Raw genomic sequence first — 21,261 nt, forward strand, 5'->3', positions numbered from 1 at the left:
ATCCACTTTAAGTACAGACAGTGTTCCGGTGAAGTGAGGAGAAGTCAAAGGGCTTCCTTCTTTTCCGTCTCCTTGTTAGACCACAACAGGTTTAATCCTTTCTTAAAATGGATGTACTGGCCAATTCAGAAGGTGTTTGATTACTTACTTACTATAATCATAGCAAGAACCAATCGGACAGGCTTTCTTGAGTTAGCAAAGAAAGAAGTTAACTTTATTGGACCTAAACCAAACCAATAAAATAATAAACAATGTGCCAACTTTCACTCACACACACACTCTGGAGGTTTACACACACACACAAACAGGTTACAGAGAGGGGAAAGGGAGATTGGTTGAGTTAGAGTCTATAAAAAAAGGTATACAGTCTGGGGATACTGGGGATTCGGCTGGCTTCTAGCTGAATTCAGTGGTCCTGAGGCTTTTAGTTTGAAGAGGTAGATGACTGGTTCAGTGAATCTCATGAAGAAAGCAATGCAGATGATTTCCTCCAACGGGGTTTCTGATTGTAGCTGGAGTAAGCAAAAGTAGTCAATCACCCAAGCTAGATTTGAGAGCTTTGAAGCTGGAATGGAGGGAGAGAGAGAGAGAGAGACCCCTACTTAGGGTCTGCTCATGCCAGAGTCCAATTGCTTCTCCTCTGCTGCAGAGAAAAACACCAGCTTAAAACCACTGATGGGGAGGGGCTTGTCACATGACAGTCACTCGGTCATTCAAACATAGCAGTTAGCAGTATTTCTCTGCTTGCTGAGAGAACAGGTAGTTCCTTTAAACTTCCTGGGTCTAGGTTCTTGCTAGGGACTGAGCAAACATTTTGGCTGTCTCCTCACAGTGCTTTGCAATGTAGGATACATGTAGCAAACTAGGTGATCATCTTAAGCTGAAAGGATGACTTTGCTGGCAGCTTGTCTTTTTAAAATGTCTTTAAAAAAAAAAAATTCAAATCTCCAGTCAGTGGATTCAACAAACACATTGGCATAACAACAGCCTATCCAATACCTCCTCTTTATCAATTTTAAACCCTCCTAGTGTCTGAATTACCTCCTCTTTCACTGTTGCCTGGGTTGCATGTTCTCCCTTAGTAAAGGCAGATGCAAAGCATTAATTTAATACCTCAGCTATGCCCTCTGCCTCTATGCACAAATCCCCTTTTTGGTCCCCAATTGGTCCCACTCCTCCTTTTACCACTATTTTACTATTTATATGTCTATAGAAAATTTTGGGATTCCCTTTTATGTTAACTGCCAGTCTCTTTTCATACTCTCTCTTTGCTTTTCTTATTTTCTTTTACACTTCCCCTCTGTATTCAGCCTAGTTCTCAATAGTATTAAGAATAATCCAAATTCTTTGAATTGACACCCAAATCTGCCTTGGCCAAGTTAAGTTTATACTTCTGATTTCTTTTTCAATTTGTTAAAGTGATGGATGTTACTGAAGGCGAATGGATTGATCTTTAATTTCACACCTGAAATCAACATCAAAAACGTTCAGGTCAGTTACAGGCTAGATGTGGTGTCAACTCCTTTGTACTCTCCAAGGTCAGGCATTGAATGGGTTAGAAGAAGGGATGAAGGCCAATTTACACAAAGAATTAATCTTACATTTAAGTTCAGAAGACCATTTCAATTTACAACTGTGAAATTTTCATGTCATGGCTGTTTGGAAAGAGATTGTGAAATTGGTTCTTTATAAAATGAGTTAAGGGTTTCATTGCACATGCCGCATTGACACAGAAAAAATCTATTATTATCGTGGGTCACCTAGTTAAGGGTTTTCAGGGCTGCATCAAAGAAAGCTATGAGCCCAAGTGTACACAAGAAAAGTTTAGATTAGTACTCACAGGTTTTTGATGTCAACAATCCCACGAAAAGCTTTTCTGGGAAGAGCTTGAATCCGGTTCTCACTGAAGTCACTGTAAATAAGAAATACTGGATTTACGATTGTGGAATTTGAGTGCATACAAGGAGATGGTGACAAGAGAGACTGTGTCTGTTAAATCAAAGGACCCCCTTCACCATATTGACAACTGGCTGGCCAAGCTGTTTAAAACAACGTATAATTGCTTGATGCACAAATAGGATATTACCATTTTCATCCTCATTTCGCTGTTTAAGCATTTTAACCACACTGATTGACTAAACCCATAATCAATCTAGTTAAAAATGCATTAGGAAAATGGCTCTAATATAATACAATGTTTGCAATTGTTTATCAATGTATTTTGCTTAAAGAGTATATGCAAATTTAAAAAGAAATGATTTCCACGCTCTGAATCCTTTTAAATTAAATTTTGGCAACATTCTTCCAAGCAAAATAAAAGCAAATCAATGTTAATTGTGATTGCATTTCTGTCTACCAAAGAGTACAGAGATAGTCAAAAACAGAGCCAGGGAGGAAGAAAATATGCATACAAACTGAGGCAGATACACAGATAGACAAGGAAGAGAGAGGCAGACAAAGACAGAGATGAACAGGAAGGGATAGAGAAACACAGAACAGTAGAGACATACATACAAGCAAATTGAATAAAGTAAGGGAGAAATAGACAGGGGCATGGAGAGATTCAGATAATCTAATAGCTCCATGAACAGAGAGAGAAAATGCAAGACAGGGAAGGAGACAGAGAGAGAGATAGAAAGCAAACTGGCCAGAGGGAGCAGGGAAAAAGTGAGAGAAGCAAAGCAAATTATGGACTGAGAAGGTTAGATGAGGAGAAAAGGCAAAGCAGGATGGAACAGAAAGTTACCAAGATAGAGGGAAGAAAGGGAGAAAGACAGATGGGACAGTGCAGAGTAAGGTAGAGAGAGGGGAAGAAAGTGAGGAGAGGGGGAGCAAGAAAGGGAGAGAGAGAGTTAATGTGAAGCAGAAATAGGAGGGAGAAAGAGAGGGAAGGAGAGAGAAGGGCAAGAAAGTGGATTTTTACAAGAAAATTTAACTGCATTAATCCTTTCAGCCACATTGAGCAGTTCTTTTCTGATCCTTCACTTTTTCGTGTGAATGATATAATTTAAAGTGACAGATCTCATCTTTGATTTCAATAACTGATGTTTCCTTTCAACTATTTAGTGTGTGTGAGACAGGGAGAGAGAGAAAACCCCGTACAATGGATTTAGCAGAAAGCTCTTCATTTGGTTGTCAAGCTTACAGAAGTTAATCAAAGTTCCAGCATTTTTACTTTTCAAACTTTGACCTCAGTTCTTTAACTGCTCCAGCTGCAGCCGCCTTCAAGCAGAGAAATGTTAAATCTTTGATCTAACCTCGTTATGACAAGAGCCTGATGTGAACATGACAAAAAAGCTTTTCTTCAAAAAGGATCTCCATGATCATATATTGAAAGTTCTCCAGTTCATTATCAGCAAGTGTCTAATATTGGGGCAGTGTTAACATTAGCATCACAGGTTCAACTTCCAGTGACAACTCCAAATTGGGAGCTTATCAGCTCAACCACTCTGCCGTAGTTGGAGGTTAATTTTGACAATGTTTTCCTAGATCTCTCGGAAGTGATCCTTTGTTAAGGAAAACAATCTCCATCTTGGTAGGGAGAGCAGGATGAATAAAAATAATATGTCCTGTAAGCTGGTTGGACACTAAGCACACATCTTGTTGCTGGTAGCTGTGGAGAGGTCAACAACAAGATCATTCCCAATTACTAGCTGAAGACACACTGGAGCAACTTTTATCTACCTAGCATCCTGTTCATATTGAAAAACAGAGTGGTGGGCAGCCAACACTTTTAAAACTATGCCTGAGGCCCACTCGAGCAAGGCTGAAAATGTTACAGGAGGCAGAGCAACCAAACTAGCAGTCCTTAAGGGAGTGGTGCATGGCCATTTCAGAGGACCGGTAAGAGTCAACCACATTGCTCTGGGTCTAGAGTCACATGTAGGCCAGACCAGCTAAGCAGATTTGCTTCCCTGAAGGGCACCAGTGAACCAGATGGGGTTTTAATGACAATTCAGTGGATTTATGATCACCATTACTGAGACAAGTTTTTTATTTCAAATTTATTTAAATTAATATTCCCCAGCTGCCATGGTGGGATTTGAAGTCACAGCTCCAGAGTATTAGTCCAGGCCTTTGGATTACTCGTCTAAGTAACATAACCACTATGCTACCATTCCTTTCAGGGCCTTGTAACTCATTGGCATGAGTGCTACCACTGAGTCATGGCTTACACCAAAAAGGTAATTTATTCCATTTACCAGGCTCCTGTCCTATCCAGAAAGCTCCCAGATCACCAGTTTGCCCTCCGGTAATAAGCTGCCTGTAGCAGTCAGGCAGGGTGTTTGCCAAAAACATTGGGAATAAAGAGGCAGTGCGGTCGATTCAGAAATGTTTAGATGACTTGTAAGCCTGCTGTATCCAACAGACTATGTACAATTTAACATCATACTCAAATAATTAATTCATTTAGTCCCCTCAGGAATGTGAATAACTTCAGGTTGATCCACCATGAAGATAAATTCAGTGAAATTTCTCTGATTGTTAACAGTAATCAAGCAAACTCCAGGATGTTAGTGGAACTTTACAATCTGCATTAGTCAACTCTATCCTGTTGCATTTTATACACAACATCCCATGATACCAGGAGGATTGGACCTACCGAGTTCAAAAGATAATTTCATCATGTGTCTAAATCTATTCTTACAACCATCAGTCCTGAAGAAATGGATTGCAGAATCTAGCAAGGGTCTATGATATTTACAGATGATTCTGTATCCTGTGGTGATGCACGACCCTTGGTCAAAGGTGAATGAGGAGATGTAATGACAATGAAGAACAAATGGAAACAGGAGATTTCAGGAATCTCTGTTCAAGCCTTTATTCATATTCCTTACAGGCTAGTAGATGAAGGCACCAGCTGGTGTAGTACTAAAGCCATTCCGACTAAAAAGTCCAAGGTTTGATTCTCACTCTATGCTGAGTTAGCCAAATTCAGTCCAGGATAGCAGCACATATGGCCCGAAAATTAACCTCAGTCAGACTTCCTTCACCTGGTTTCTATCCAATGAACATTTGGTGAGAAGAAAATCAGATCAACTGTCATGTCCTCTTTGGTTGAATAATAACAACCTCCCTTTATATAGCACCGTTAACATAGAAAACGCTTCCCGATGCTTCACAGACAAAAATTGGACACCGAGCTAAAGAAGGATCCATTAAGAAGGGTGGCCAAAAACGCAGTCAAAGCAGTGAGTTTTAAGGAGGGTCTTAAAGGAGGAAGAGGAATGCCAAGGCAGAGGAGTTTAGGGAGGGAATTCAAGAATGAGGACTAGGTGACTGAAGGCATGACCACCGAAGGTGGGGTAAAGGGGTTGTACAAAAGGCCGGAGGAAGAGGAATGGGAAGTTCTTTGGGGTGAGGACTTTGGGGCTGAAGTTGGTTTCAGAGATAGGATGGGGCAAGGCTATGAAGTGATATAAGCACAATGATGGAGTTTTGAATTGAGGGTTTTGGTGTTGATGTTGGTCAGTGAGGACAGAAGCAATACGTGTGCGATAGAAAACACCAGAAAACTTTTGGATAAGCTGAAGCTTACAGACTATGAGGCATGGAAGGCCAACCAGAAGGTCATTGGAATAGTCAGGTCTGGAGGTGACAAAGGCATAGTTGAAAACTTCAGTCGCAGAACAGCTGAGATAGAGAAGAGGCAGGCAATATTATAGACAAAGAAGTAAGCGGTATTCATGATGGAGAGAATATGTGGTCAGAAGCTCAACTTGAGGTCAAATAGGTGATGAACAGTCTGTTGTAAACTGGGACAGCGGCCTGGACTGGGGATGGAATTACGTCAAGCATACGGAATTTGTAGCAAGGTCTAGGATGATGGCTTTGGTCTTCCGATGTTTAACTGGAGGAAATAGTGGCTCAGCCAAGTCTGGGTGTCAGACAACAATTTGCATTTATACAGCATCTTTAATGTAGTAAAGCTCCGCAAGGCGCTACTTAGAAGTGTTATCAGTCAAGAATGGGCACTGATTCAGACATTAGGACAGGTGAGCAAACACTTGGTCAAAGAGGTCGGTTTTCAACAGAGTCTTGAAGGAGGAGAGAGAGATGGGTGGCAATAAGGTTAGGGAAGGGAATTCCAGAATCTAAGTCCTAGATGGATGATGACACAATCACCAATGGTGGGACAAAGGAAGGCAGGGTTGCAGAAGAGGTCAGAGTTGGAGAAACATCAATTATGGAATCTTTCTGTCCCTTTGGAGGCGGCTTTGGAGGCAGGGGGTCCAGGAAAGTATTGGAAAACCCCAATCGGGATGGCCTCCTGAGGCTGTCCCACCTCTGGGCAAGGGGGTGGGTTGCCACAGGGAATCAGCTACCCACTCCACAGAGTTAGGCAGCCAAGTGTTCCAATTAAGGGCCTTTATCCCATGCCGACGGAACTTTCTCAATGGGTGCCCTGCCCCCACTGTGTCCGGAGCCTGGTAACTATTTGGACTTGGCCTCCCAGTGGCAGGTTGGTGGGCCATTGGAGCCTCCTCTCAAACTCCCAATGAAACGGCCACAATCATTCCTGTGGAAGGGCTCCCTCTCCACACTGATGGTCCTAACTGCTCTAGGTTTTTTAATTTAAAAAATAGTCTGTGGCCATGCAAGAGCACCTCCATTTTGAGGTTCTCTCATGCTCATCTCCCTGCCTCAGCAGTGACCACCTTCCTGGCTAAACTGCTGGCCTCCGGCATCGCTGTCACATCCGCTGTCCTTAATTAGTTAGCAACGCGGAGGCAGCCTGTTAATTGGTCACCTCCCATAAGATCGCACCACATTACTGGCGGCAGACACCAGTAGGGTCTGGCCCAGAAATGGTGGCGACCCTCGATTATTTTCCATGTCTGGAAAATTCTGGCCCGAGGGTTGTAGGACTGAAGGAGATCACAGATATATGGGGGGTGAGGCCATTGATGGATTTGAATATGAGGAGGAGAATTTTAAAATCCACAAATTAATGAAGCAGGAGCCAATGTAGATCAGAGGTGATGGATGAACAATGCAAGTTAGTGGGCAGCAGCAGCAGCCCATAGGAAGTGGAGGGGTCGAGCAAGGTGGTGGAGGGGTAGGGCTGGGCATTGAATCAGTTACTAATACTCAGTGTCCAAGCTCATACAAGAAGAATGCCACTTTTAGCAGAAGAGAAAAGGAAACGTGCAAAAGAAAAACAAATTTCTTGGAGGTTCCTATTTCTTCTAATGTGATTTTACCCTGAATATTCCACATCTAACTTCCAAGCAAATCACATCTATAGTATACATTGTATAGTAGTTTATGGCAATGAGGCATCCTCTTTCCAAGTACTTTATTGATATTCATTTGATCTGCAGCTGGATAAAAGTAGAAACAAAGTAAATTCATATGCCTTTGATTCCAATTTAATGCATTCTTCTGACCCACAGATATGGATAAGGCCATAAATAGGCCTCAGGAGAGTCCTCATTCCTCGCTGCTCCATATACAAAGTGTAGGCTGGGTTTGGTACAATTAAATATTTACTTAAATACACAGCTCTCAAAACTTGTGTCGTCAGAGATATTTTAGCACTCTGTCCAGAAATCTGGAATGGGAATAGTCAAAATGGTGGCAGAACTATAAGTGTTCTATAATTTACAAAATAATTTGTTTTTTTGACTGTTTGATATAAACACTTTTCATATGACGTCACCCTTTTGAAATGCTTTAGAAGAAATTGCAGCGGACTCACATTTCCACCACTCTCTTTAATTGTCCTCCACTAAAGGACTGTCACTATGGTAACCCTGATGGTTAACCTGACTGTGCCCATAATCATGCTGCCTTTCTGACTTTCTCTAAAGGGTGTCAAGTACCTTTCTAAATAGGGAATTAATTAAATGGTGCCACACAGCTTCCAGAACTCAACATCTGGATAATTCCCCAATGGGTTCCGGAGATGCAAGATCACACAGACTGATTTGATTGTTAAAGCTAGTGCCGCTTTGCTTCAGTGAATCGGTAACTACTGATGATGCATTTCTCAGTAATTAACTGTTCATTATCACTTGATTTACTTACTGATAGCATTCTACAACCCTTAATCCTTCAGTGTGCATGTTGGCATATATAATCAATATGGAGCACACCGATGGTCATCATCAACCATGACAACAATTGTCAGGACAGGAATTGAGGTTGAATCAAATAAAACAACCTCATGAACTTCCAGATACTCAAAGTGATTGTAAGGCAATATTATCAACATAAGGTTGGGGTGACGGACTTGAATTTTGCTCTCATGTCTCATACCATGATCTCAGTCTTGATGCGATATCTGTCGTGCGACTCCATGGTCTCATCCACCCTCTATGTAATCACTCCTGGATGTCTGTTGTTCTCTATGCATCAGATTAAAAACTGCAGAAATATTCAGACACCAGCAGCTTTATTAGCAACTTAACCCAACCTACCCCACAAACTCCTTATCACTTCTCACCTTCAACCAACTCTCAATGAAAGAGAAAGCACTTTTCCAGGAATATTGTTCTCCTTTGCCCCACAATGGAGCTGACCATCTGATAATGATCAGCTGCCAATCCTTCTTTGGAACACACAGTGACAGATGGAATTCCGCATGCATGGACTCCTCAACCCCATCAGATTGGTTTTCTTGTTCAAAACTACTTTGGCAGTGCAAAAAGCATTCCACAGAAATACTCACTGATATTTTAGGGTCAGTCTGTGTCACGTAATAACCTTTGTCTGTTTTCTGTTCGAATTAATGGCAGCAGCTGAGACTTGGCCTTTGCCCTGATTAATTCTGCTTCGTCTAATTTTGGCTGCTCCTTCATTCTTCCTGGTGACTATGAACACTTTCCCTCCCCTTCTTTTTTTCCACAGACAGAAACACAGTGATGGGAGCAAACAGAAAACATTGTATTTAAAAAAAAATACGATAATACAAAAGCAACCCATTTCCAGTCCTGTGCCAATTCTTAAGCTGGCTGGCAGGTAGGTATTTCTCCACATGTTTCCAGTTGTCATGACTTCTAATTTTCCATCCATTTGGGGAAGGTCCCATTCTTTCCCTGTCACTTCTACAGTGGTATTGAGAATTTAGTTTGTGGGTGATGTATGGGCACAAAACCCACATCCTATCATTCTGTGGCATAATGCATTACTGCACCATTGTGTTGTGGCATCAAAACAACACTTTATCATTAAAATTTGATATTCCACATCAAATTTTTAGAACTCCTTAGTTTACTCTTCAAAAGTTTGTGCTTGATGCACCTCTCCAATGAAGTACTGAGTCGATTTTTTAAAAACTCCAACCACTGAACAGTATTGAACTCCTAGAGTGGAATGAATTGATATTACTTGCAATTTTTAGAGATCAGTGTAAAATGATAAGGAACTTAATCTCCTGTCTGAACACTGACAGAATTTTTAGTTACACTTTCCAAAAGCATCCATTCCAGTTCACTTTCGAAACAGATTGTAAACTTTTTGATGCCATATATGCAGTCAAACTCAAATCCAATGTACAAACTAAAGAAGTGAAGATTGCAGCACTCTTTTGCATTACAAAGTCTTTGAATCAATGTTGAGATGGCAGGTATTTCAGTCAAGCAGGCTGGTTTTTAATAACGGAACTAGATTTTCACACCTTTCAGCAAGCTCTTGCTTAAGAGCAGGTGAATCAGCTTGCTGTTTGTTTGTTTTTTCTCTTTCTTTCTAGGCATCTGAAGTGAAATAGGTTTGGCTAGTCTGAAATCATGACTCTAAGGACACAGATCCACAACCTAATTAATAAGCCATCAAAACTAATAACAATTCAGATTCATTAAGCAATTGAACATCTAGAGCTATATTAAGAATACAAGAAGAGGGAACCTATCCCTGGGGATCAATATGTGAGACCTTTTGTGGGGAGACACAGAAGATACACTGCTGAGGTGACAGACAATGTAATGATCAACTAACCTGACACTAAGAACTGTCATTGTGTTCAAGACAAGAAACGTTATCGTAATTATGAACACTAACATTCCTCAGACTGAGAAGCAGATAAAAACAAAGTCAATGAAAAGTGCTCCGTAAGGACTTTGTAGATTAATGCCATGGCACTTAAAATAGGAATGCAAAATACTACCACCATTTAAACAGATCACCAAGCTGTAATTAGCCTCACAGAAATCAAAACGATTTGATTCCCAGATCCTGCCTGAGCATTTCTGTACTTTTTATAATCTGTTATTGACTAGCCCTCCAACATTGCCATTTTGAGCTCTTTACCAGTTCGGCAGCCCTAAACTATATATTTATTTTCCTGCTCCAATTTTCTCCCCTCACTCCTCCCTTCCCTGAAGGCAGCAGCTCACATTAGATATGAGTCCATGGACACTGGCAGGCCTCCCAAATCTTAGCCATGACGCAGGCATGAATATTAACACACCATCACAGTCATGGCTGATCGTATCCATACCAGTGTGTTCCCAGTCAGAAAACTTTAAATTGCTTGCCATGGTAAAGTGAATTTAGGAGCTTTTGTCTCATTCTGCTTCTAATAAATGTGGAGATACTGGACATAGAATGCTACAGGAATGGAGTATTTGAAATCACTGCACGGTTTATAAGCTTAGCTTTGCATGTCAGCTTTGGCTCAATGGTAGTACTCTTGCCTTTAAGTTAGTAGGTTGATAAGTTCAAATCCCACCCCAAAGATATGAATACAAAATCTAGACTCACACTCCAGCATAATACTGAAGGAGTGCTGCAATGTCAGAAGTGCAATCTCTCAGACAATAAACCAAGGTCTTGTCAGATGGTTGTAAAATGTTCTATGGCACTATTTTGAGGAGGACAGAATATCTGCAGTGTCCTGATCAACATTTATCCCTCAATCAACATCACAAAAACAGATTATTTGGTTGTTATCGCATTGTTGTTTGTGGGACCTTTCTGTGCACAAATTAGCGTTCGTGTTTCCAGTGATTACTTTTCAGATGTTACGACCAGGCGAGAAAGGGGTCTAGGGATACCCTCTCAGCCTTCACCTGGTCTTAGCTTAACAGGGTTTTATTTTAAACACACTGTTTTTTTAGCTCTCCCTTAGTGAATCCTTGTTCACTAACTTCCAATTATAAGGCAACAAAACTAGCCAAACAGGTTTTCTTAGGTTTAAAGAAAAAAGGTTGAACTTTATTAAACTTGAACTCTAATTCAGTTAACGCCTATGGAAATGCGACGCGCCCACGCTAGCATGCATACGTGATACACACATGCAGACAGAAAAAGAAAAGAGCAGAAGAAATAAAGTGGAAAAATTTGAGGCAATATCTGAAGATGGTTTTGGTTACTGTTCTTCAAGCTTGCTGTAGAATCCTTGATTGTAAGTAGGTCTTGGTTTTGTTGGGGCCCTGTATTCTTCTTAAACCTTGTTCAATGTAGGAGGATTTTCTCTCTTGAAGTTCATGTGTCCTCTGTGGGTCCAGAGGCTTGTGAGAAAGAGCTGGGAGCAGACAGGAGAGGTCTTCTCACTCCAGGAGCAAACAGTCTTTTTCTCAGTTCAAACTCTTTATACAATTCAGAAAAACCCAGGTTGCCAGGCAGGTTAGTCATGTGACTAGCTGGTCTGCCCATGTTTGTTTGTGGATTCTCTTGTCTTAGCCAACCCTAGAATGTCTCTTCTTACACACTATACCTGCTGCCCAAAGTCCATTGGGGGTTAAATTGGAGCAGGGAATAGCCCCTTTGTCCCCCCAAGCACTGTCTGTTAGTATGCAAAAATGTTTTTCCAGCCAAGTGTCTGGTGATTTTTTTTAACAAGTCCTTTCTTCACTCCATTAACAGTTTAAAATCAATGCTCATATGACAAAATTAATATGCCTCATACTTGGCAGGTGGGGGCCTGCATGACAAGTCGTTACCACATTGTTGTTTGAGAGATCTTTCTGTGCACAAATTAACATTCATGTTTTCAGTGACTACTTTTCAAAAGTACTTCATTGGCCGTGAAATAATTTGAAACATCCTGAGGTTGTGAAAGGCACTATTTAAATACAAATCTTTCTTTCTATATGCTGCTGGCCCTGTTGAAATCCTAGTTGGATAGGGTGGACGAAAGAGGGAGTCAGTAATGCACCAGAATATTTAAATGTTTTTGCATAGAGCAAGAGGAGTCTTAAAGCTCTGATTCACATGGATGTGATAAGAACTTTGAGTGCAACCTGAATAATTGGCTGGATCAAAGTACAAAGGAACAGCATAACAATTTTTGAGAAAAAAAAATTAATGTTTCAGGTCAATGACCTTTCATCGGAACAAGATCACCGTGAAAGGTTAACTCTGTTTCTCTCTCCACAGATGCTGCCAGATCTGCTGAATATTTTCAGAATTTTCTGTTTTTATTTCTGATTTCCAGCATCCACAGTTTTTTGCTTTTGTGTAATAATTTTTGGCTTTTGTTATTCTGAAACATTGATGCTACTCCCCAATATATTGTCAATACTCACAAGGGATGAAGCTGTTCCCTGCCCCATTCATATATTATCCATACAAGTTACGCTAAATGACTGAGTTTCTCTTGTCATGCTGGACCCCACCTGCCAAGAATGAGGCATATTAATTTTGCCACATGGACATTAAATTTCAAATTGTTGCTGGGAAGAGGAGAAGGCCTGGTACAAGGACTGCCAGACACTTGGCTGGAAGACATTTCCATACCAATAGGGACAAGAGAGGTTACTCCCCTTATCCATTTATCCCACAATGGACTTTGAGCACCAGACATTGAAGGCAGGGAAGCACATTCCAGGCCCTGCTAAGATGATACAATCCACAGAGCCAAGATGTGGTTAGACCAGTTAGTCACATGAATAACCTGCTTGGCAACCTGGGGTTTTCTGAATGGTATAAACAGTTTGAACTGAGAGTATCTGTTTGCTCCTGAACTGAAAAGACCTCTCCTGGCTGGCTCGCCACAGCCTCTCCTGTCTGCTCCCATCTCTTTCCCACAAGCCTCTGAATCCACTGAAGACACATGAACCCCAAGAGAGAAAAGTCTCCTACAGCAAACAAGGTTTAAGAAGAATACTGGGCCCCAAAGAAAAGCAAGATCTATCCGCAATCAAGGGCTCTACAGTGAGCTGCAAGAACCGAAACAAAAATTCTTCAGATATTACCTCAAATATTTGCAATTTATTTTCTTCTGCTCTTTTCTGTCTCTATTTGCATGTGTGTATCGTGTATGCATGCTAGCGTGGGCGTGTTGTGTATCCATAGGCATTAATCAAATTAGAGTTTAAGTTCAAGTTTAATGAAGTTCAACATTTCTTCTTTAAACCTAAGAAAACCTGTCTGTGCTGGTTTCTTTGCCTTATAATTGGAAAGCGGTGAACAAGGATTCACCAAGGGGGAGATAAAAACATGGTGTGTTTAAAATTAAATCCTGCTACGGTAAGATCAGATGAAGGCTGAGAGGGACCCTTAGACCCCTTTCTTACCAGGTTGTAACACTCTTGACAGTGATGTATTCCATCATGCTAGTTACTATGTAGAAACACAAAACTGTGTGTTTACTTTTCTCTGCCAATTTTCTCTCCCCTCCCCTCACGGGTCATTTAATAAGCAAGTGATCGTCATTGTGAACCTAGACAGTGAATGCTGACAGGATACCTGTTGTCCACATGCATATACATTTTTAACTATGATCATGGATAGTGATTAGGAGCAAGATCCTTGGCTTATTTCTCCCCTGCCTAACCAGGGACACTATCTTCAATTAGGTCATCCTCACCAGTGCCTCAGCTTAAGACAGTTAACTCAGAACAGGTATGGCATTGAACCTGGAGTCTTCAAGCCTGCATAGTCACTTGCTGTCTTCATGCCTGCAAACTGTTTTGTATAAGGATAATGCCACTTAGAGGTATTTAAATTCTATCTTAGAAGCCACCGGTTCCCAAAATGCATGAACTTTCTGCTCAACAGCATCCAACATGTAGATTGAGGGCAAAATCTTCTCCAGACTTTTCAGTGAGCACATCATGGGAGAATTTAGTGAAGAATTTTATTTTAGGATCACATCATTTGAAAGATGGAGTCACAATGGTTCTATGGGCAGATGCACTCCAGTTCTTGGCTGAACTATATAAACCACGAAGGTCAATGGCTTCAAAATAACAAATCATAATGTTTTTAAAGTTATTATCTCAACCACTCCTCTGGGCCAATTTCCAAACATGTCAGAATTGAGTGTTTAAAAGGAAAACTAACTAGGGAAAAGAAAATTCAACAGAAAAAGATTAAAGCAAAAGAATATGTTGTGGCACAGTGGTTAGCACCGCAGCCTCACAGCTCCAGCGACCTGGGTTCAATTCTGGGTACTGCCTGTGTGGAGTTTGCAAGTTCTCCCTGTGTCTGCGTGGGTTTCCTCCGGGTGCTCCGGTGTCCTCCCACATGCCAAAGACTTGCAGGTTGATAGTTAAATTGGCCATTATAAATTGCCCCTAGTGTAGGTTGATGGTAGGGAAATATAGGGACAGGTGGGGATGTGGTAGGAATATGGAATTAGTGTAGCATTAGTATAAATGGGTGGTTGATGGTCGGCACAGACTCAGTGGGCCGAAGGGCCTGTTTCAGTGCTGTATCTCTAACTAACTAACTAACTAAATATTAAAAGAAACAATTACTCACATTTCATTTTCAAAAGGGTTCTGAGCAACAAAACCTCTCTGAACCCATTAAACCCCTTAAAAATAGGGTTATTAAAAAGGGAGCCAAATTTAGCTAGAATGGGCACAACACATTCCCTCAGAACTAGGGAGGGGAAAATTTGGCAAATTTTCCACTCCTAATTCTCTACCTTTCCAGGTTAAAATTACACATGTAGATAATAGATGAGGACTGCTTTTTTTATTCTTTCATGGGACGTGGGTGTAGCTGGCAAGGCCAGCATTTATTGCCCATCCCTAATTGCCCTTGAGAACTGATTGGCTTGCTAGGCCATTTCAGAGAGCAGTTAAGAGTCAACACATTGCTTTCAGCCATTGATACCTTCCTTGGTTAAATAGCTTGTCAGCAGTACTTGAGTTTACACATGACGAAGGATAATCTCTTGGGTGAGTTCCTTGTAGGCTGGCAGGTGCCCAAGAAAATCATATTGTGGTGTGAGTCAGCCTCTTCAGGTGAGTTGGACTGAAAATTGGGAGGCAGAGGGAAAAACGAATGCCAGAAATGGATGGAGCATGGTTCATGTTCTTGGTTCATTCTTTTACTTTTTGTGAACAGTTCTGCCAGAAGGTGAAGGGTAACAGTAATGCAACATAGATTATTCCCAGTACCACACACAAGTGAGTGTAGCAATAGAAGGATAGTGCAGGAGAGAGGGCTTTAGATTCCTGGGACACTGGGACCAGTTCTGGAGAAGGTGGGACATTTACAGCTGGACAGGTTGCACCTGAACAGAGCTGGGACAAATTTCCTTGTGGGGTGATTTGCCAGTGCTATTGGGGAGGATTTAAACTAACTTGGCAAGGGTTTTAGAATCAGGAGGAAATATCAGAGAGGGATACCAAGGTGCACAGAATACTGAGAGAGATGGATAGGACTAGAGTGGGGAATAGTAAGTTATTAGGTTGGGTTAGAGTGAGGGAGAAAGTAGTAAAGTCTAAATCAGGCTTAATGTGCATGAATGTGAATGCACGGAGTGTGGTTAATAAGATTGGAGAGTTACAAGCGCAGATTGACATGTGGAAATATGATGTTGTGGCTATAACAGAGACCTGACTCAAAGAAAGGCAAGGATGGGTGTCAAATATTCCTGTTCAGGAAAGATAGAAAAGGGGGAGGAGTGGTAGTATTGATTAAGGAGAGAATTGTAGTGCTGGAGAGAAGAGGAAATCCCTGAGGGGTCAAGGACGAAATCTATTTGCCCAGAGCTAAGGAACAAAAAAAGGTGCAATTACATTGCTCGGTGTAGTCTATAGGCCACCAACTAGTGGAAAGGATGAAGAGGAACAAATTTGCAAGGAAATTACAGAGATGCAAGAATTATAGAGTAATAATGGGGGAATTTAATTATCCAAATATAGACTGGGACAGTAGTAGTGTAAAGGGCAGAGAGGGGCAAGAATTCCTAGAGCGTGTTCAGGAAAATTTTCAACAGTGGTCTGTTTCCAGTCCAATGAGATGGGAGGCATTGCTGGGCTTGGTTCTTAGGAATGAGGTGGGCCAAGTGGATCAAGTATCAGTAGGAGAGCATTTAGGGGATAGGGATCATTGTATCATGAGGTTTAGGTTGATTATGGAAAAGGACAAAGAACAATTTAGAGTAAAAATAATCAACTGGGAGAAAACCAACTTCAATAGGGTAAGAATGGATGTGGGCCAAATAAATTGGAATCAAAGGTTGGTAGGAAAAACAGTAACTGAACAATGGGCTACCTTCAAAGAAGAGATAGTTCAGGCACAGTAAAGGTATATTCTCACAAAGGGAAAACGTAGGGCAAACAAATCCAGAGCTCCTTGGATGGCCAAAGAGATAGAGAAGAAAAAGAAAAAGAAAAAATGTGCTTATGACAGATATCAGGTAGATAATACAATGGAGAACCAGGCTGAATACAGAAGGTTCAGAGGGGAAATGCAAAAACAAATCATAAAAGTAAGGACAGAGTATGAAAAGAGACAGGCAGCTAACATAAAAGGGAATTCCAAAGTCTTCTATAAGCATATAAACAGTGAAAGGGTGGTAAAAGGTGGAGTAAAGCCAATTAGGGACCAAAAGGGAGATTTACGCATGGAGGCAGAGGGAATAGTTGAGGTATTAAATTAATACTTTGCATCTGTCTTTACCAAGTAAGAAGATGCTACCCAGGCCACAGTGAAAGAGGAGGTAATTAACACACTAGAAGGATTTAAAATTGATAAGGAGGAGGTATTAGATAGGCTATCTATACTTAAAGTTAATAAAGCAGCAGGGCCAGATCAAATGCATCCAAAGATACTGAGCAAAGTGAGGGTGGAAATTGCAGAGGCACTGGCCATAATTTTCCAATCTTCCTTAGACTCAGGGGTGGTGCCAGATAACTGGAGAATTGCAAATGTTAAACCCTTGTTCAACAAAGGATGTAAAGATAAGCCCAGCAATTACATGCCAGTCAATTTAACTTTGGTGGTGGGAAACTTCTAGAAACAATAATTTAGGACCAAAATAATAGTCACATGGACAAATGCAGAAATTAAGGAAAGGCAGCAAATATTCCCTAAGGGAAAATCATGTCTAACTTATTTACTGGAGTGTTTTGAAGAGGTAACAGAGAAGGCTGATGAGGGCAATGCCGTTAATATGATGTACATGGACTTCCAAAAGGCAATTGATACAGTGCCACACAACAGACTTGAGTGCAAAGTAATAACTAATGGAATAAAAGGGACAGTAGCAACATGGATATGAAATTGGCTGTGTGACAGGAAATAGAGAGTTGTAGTTAATGGATGTTCTTTGGACTGGTGGACAGTTTATAGTGCAGTTCCCCAGTGGTCAGTGTTGGGACCCTTGCTCTTCCTGATATATATTAATGACCTAGATCTTGGTGTACAGGGCACAATTTTAAAATTTGCAGATGATACGAACATTGGAATCATTGTGAACTGTGAGGATGATAGTGTAGAATTTCAAAAGGACATAGACAAGTTAATGGAATGAATGGATGAGTGGCAGATGAAGTTCAATTCAGAGAAATGTGAAATGATTCATTTTGGTAGGAAGAACATGGAGAGACAATATAACATGAAATTTACAACTTTAAAGGGGTGCAAGCGCAGAGGGACCTGGGGGTATATGTGCATAAGTTATGAAGGTGGCAGGACAGGTTGAGAGAGCAGTTAATAAAGCATACAGTATCCTGGGCTTTATTAATAGGGGCATAGTGTACAAGAGCAAGGAAGTTTTGTTAAAATTTTATAAGACACTAGTCTGGCCTCAGCTGGCGTATTATGTACAGTTCTGCAAGCCACACTTTAGGAAAGATGTAAAGACATTGGAGAGAGTACAGAAAAGGTTCATGAGAATGGTTCCAGGGATGAGGAACTTCATTTATGAAGATAGATTGGAGAAGTTAGGACTGTTTTCCTTAGAGAAGAGAAGACTGAGAGGAAATTTGATAGAGGAATTCAAAATCATGAGGGACCTGGATAGGGAAAACCTGTTCCCACTCATGAAAGGATCGAGAATGAGAGGGCCCAGATTTAAAGTGATTGGCAAAAGAAGCGACATGAGGAAAAACATCTTCATACAGTGAGTAGTTAGGATCCGGAAAACATTGCCTGTGAGTGTGGCGGAGGCAGTTTCAATTGAAAATGGAATTAGACTATTATCTGAAAGGGAAGAATGTGCAGGGATACGGGGAGAAGGCGAGGGAATGGCATTAGGTGAATTGTTCATTCAGAGAGCCGGTGCAGACACGATGGGCCGAATGGCCTCCTTCTGCACTGTAACAATTCTGTGATTCTGTGATAGTGCAAACCTCATCCAGATATGCAAAATATGACATTTGCACAATTGTATCTTGTAGTCATTTTAGGATATTACTGTTGGGGAGTCCTATACATTCAGCCCTCAATTACTCAGAACAATTGGCTATTTCTTCTAAGTTTTAAAATGCCTCATCATTTCACAGTGGCAAACCAGAAATCTCCTGCACATTTCTTCCCCTGCTAATCCTACGCCCATCTCACCAATGGATGTATTTGTGGAGAAGAGTGCTAGCAAATATGGGAGATCATGGGCACATCACCACCATTGGATCACTCTATAGGAACATGCCTTGGTGGCCCAACTCACTGTGCCACTGGCTCCCTCTGGGTTTTCCAGATGGTGCAATAATCACATCATTCTGAGGAACCCGTCTGTATCATTAGCAACATGGTTTCTTTTGAAATAATAGAAGCTTGAGAAAATTGATTTATGTTGTAATCGCTGATAAAGGAACATCTTGATTTGTTATGCAGTGACATCAGTTGCACTACAAAACGTCACCCGCAATTCTTGCCTACAACAGCTCGGTGACAGGCAGCTCTCCTCCTCCCTGCCACATCAACTATTTCCTTCAAACCTGTCCTGATGTAAGTGCAACAGGAAACTATTATGCAAACATTATACAAAGCCTATTTCCTGTAAAATATAAGCCAGAAATGTAATCAAGATCACTGAAATATTTGAGATATGAGAAATATTATGTTGTTTTTGTTCTTGAGGAGGGGGCTGCAGTTAGTTGAATCAAGAAGTTATTTGATTATAGTCATACGTTTGTTCTCTGCAAAATAAAATAGCTTAATGATTCAAGTTTGTCCTTGCCTCGCTAAGTGTTTCAGCTCACCTTCATGAAGATTGGAGGAATGTGCACAAGGGCATGTGAGACAAACATGTGAGATCTAGTTCATATCACAAAGAGCTTATTATGATAGCCCTATGTCATACAAATGTATAATCCGATGTTGAGCAATACAGGCACACTCCTAAACATACGATGCTTGGACTGTTTGCAAAAGTGATCAGTACTGCTGCGCCTGAAATAATATCTAAAGCAGACCCAAAATTTGCAACAGGCTCAAGAAAACAGGAATTCTAGCAAGAGAAAAAGCTGAAGAGAAAAGATTAAGAAATGGTTGAAATGCCAATAACTTTAGCTCTGTCTTTTCCTTGACATGCCACTTATTTATTGTTGCTGAAAGGCCATTATTTAAGCCTGATGTTTAGTTTAGTTTAGTTTAGTTTAGAGATACAGCACTGAAACAGGCCCTTCAGCCCACTGAGTCTGTGCCGACCATCAACCACCCATTTATACTAATCCTATACTAATTCCATATTCCTACCACATCCCCACCTGTCCCTATATTTCCCTACCACCTACCTATACTAGGGGCAATTGCTAACAGCCAATTCACCTATCAACCTGCAAGTCTTTGGCATGTGGGAGGAAACCGGAGCACCCGGAGGAAACCCACGCAGACAAAGGGAGAACTTGAAAACTCCACACAGGCAGTACCCAGAATTGAACCCGGTCGCTGGAGCTGTGAGGCTGCGATGCTAACCACTGCGCCACTGTGCCGCCCTGTTCTGCACATCTGGAAATTGTGAGCAGGGTGGAGAGCTCCCCAGATTAATATTTAAATGAAGTGACCACCTGTTTGGCAGGGGGACACTTCCACTGAAATTGGACAAAGCTTCCCATTTCCAGCTACCGGTTGTCCCATTTGCGCCACAAGATTGGGCACCAAGCTGTTGAACATACAGACCAGGGCTTCATTGTTTAGAAAGTACAACAGAAACTAAAAGACAATAAAGTGGCAGGTACTTCAAAAGGTCCTTAACCATGAGACCTTCCTTCTCCCCAACATCTAACATCCCACCACCTCCCGCCCCCTCCACGCAACCCCCCCTAACACCCCCAGTCGACAAGCCAAGCCTTTTTGGTCTCCAGGTAGATGCTAAATGAGCCTTGCTTCCTGTGACAATCTGCTTGGAAATTTGATTGACTTTATTTTCCTTTAAGGCGGGTTGCTCACTGTCAGATGTACACAGCTATAAAGCTCCAACAAAAATTATTAATCCCTTTAGTGGACAGAGGGAAAGGGAGGGGTTGGCATCGGAGATACGCAGTCTAATGACCCATTTGCTGGCGATGCATAGTCTATTCTATCCTAAATGTCAGGTGTCATAAAATATGATGGAAGGCCAGTGGAAAATGCACCATGTGATCTGCGACTGAGCCATCCAGACCAGGAACATAACCAGTGCCATTTCAAGGCTATGTTGAGCAAGTTGATCTCAGCTCAGCTCTACAATTACCTTGGGCTAGGTTAAAAAAGGGAGGAGTCTAAATCCCTATTCTGTATTGTTATTAATTCCCTGCAGGAAAGTGTGTGCTTGTGGATTTCAGTGACTACAGTATTAAGTTCAAATTTGATATTCTCCATGTTGGAATAACCTCCTTGGAACTCGAACACCAGTCAAATAATCTAGATTCATGAATGAAATGAAAGAAAATTGTAAAGAGGAAACAAGTTGCCATGGCTGAAACTGATTTTAAGGCACAAACATTTCTCTCTCAATCATTTTAGCCATTCTGTCGTGCAGAGGGAGGCTTGCCCAGCATTTAACCTGAACTACCAGCGCTTGCTGTCAAGTGACAAGAGTGCGGAGAGCACATTTGCAGTGGTTTGCTAGTTTGACTGCAAAGTTAGGCCTGAGTATTTATACTTGTATTGACTTTTTCTCAAAAAATTACCATATGGCAGAAAGGATAG

General features: G+C 41.2%; 1 protein-coding gene across 2 annotated transcripts in view; it reads right to left on the reverse strand.

Moving 5' to 3' along the window:
• Positions 1 to 21,261, reverse strand: part of LOC137375798 (slit homolog 3 protein-like) — a 909,976-nt gene that overhangs the window by 537,307 nt on the left and 351,408 nt on the right. For both annotated transcript variants that reach the window (XM_068043263.1, XM_068043262.1), the window contains exon 5: positions 1,841 to 1,912. In XM_068043263.1, coding sequence (XP_067899364.1) covers positions 1,841 to 1,912 — 72 coding nt within the window. The remainder of the gene's footprint in view (positions 1 to 1,840; positions 1,913 to 21,261) is intronic.

This window comes from Heterodontus francisci, chromosome 12, assembly GCF_036365525.1.
Source record: "Heterodontus francisci isolate sHetFra1 chromosome 12, sHetFra1.hap1, whole genome shotgun sequence".
In the NCBI taxonomy this organism is placed as follows: Eukaryota; Metazoa; Chordata; class Chondrichthyes; order Heterodontiformes; family Heterodontidae; genus Heterodontus; species Heterodontus francisci.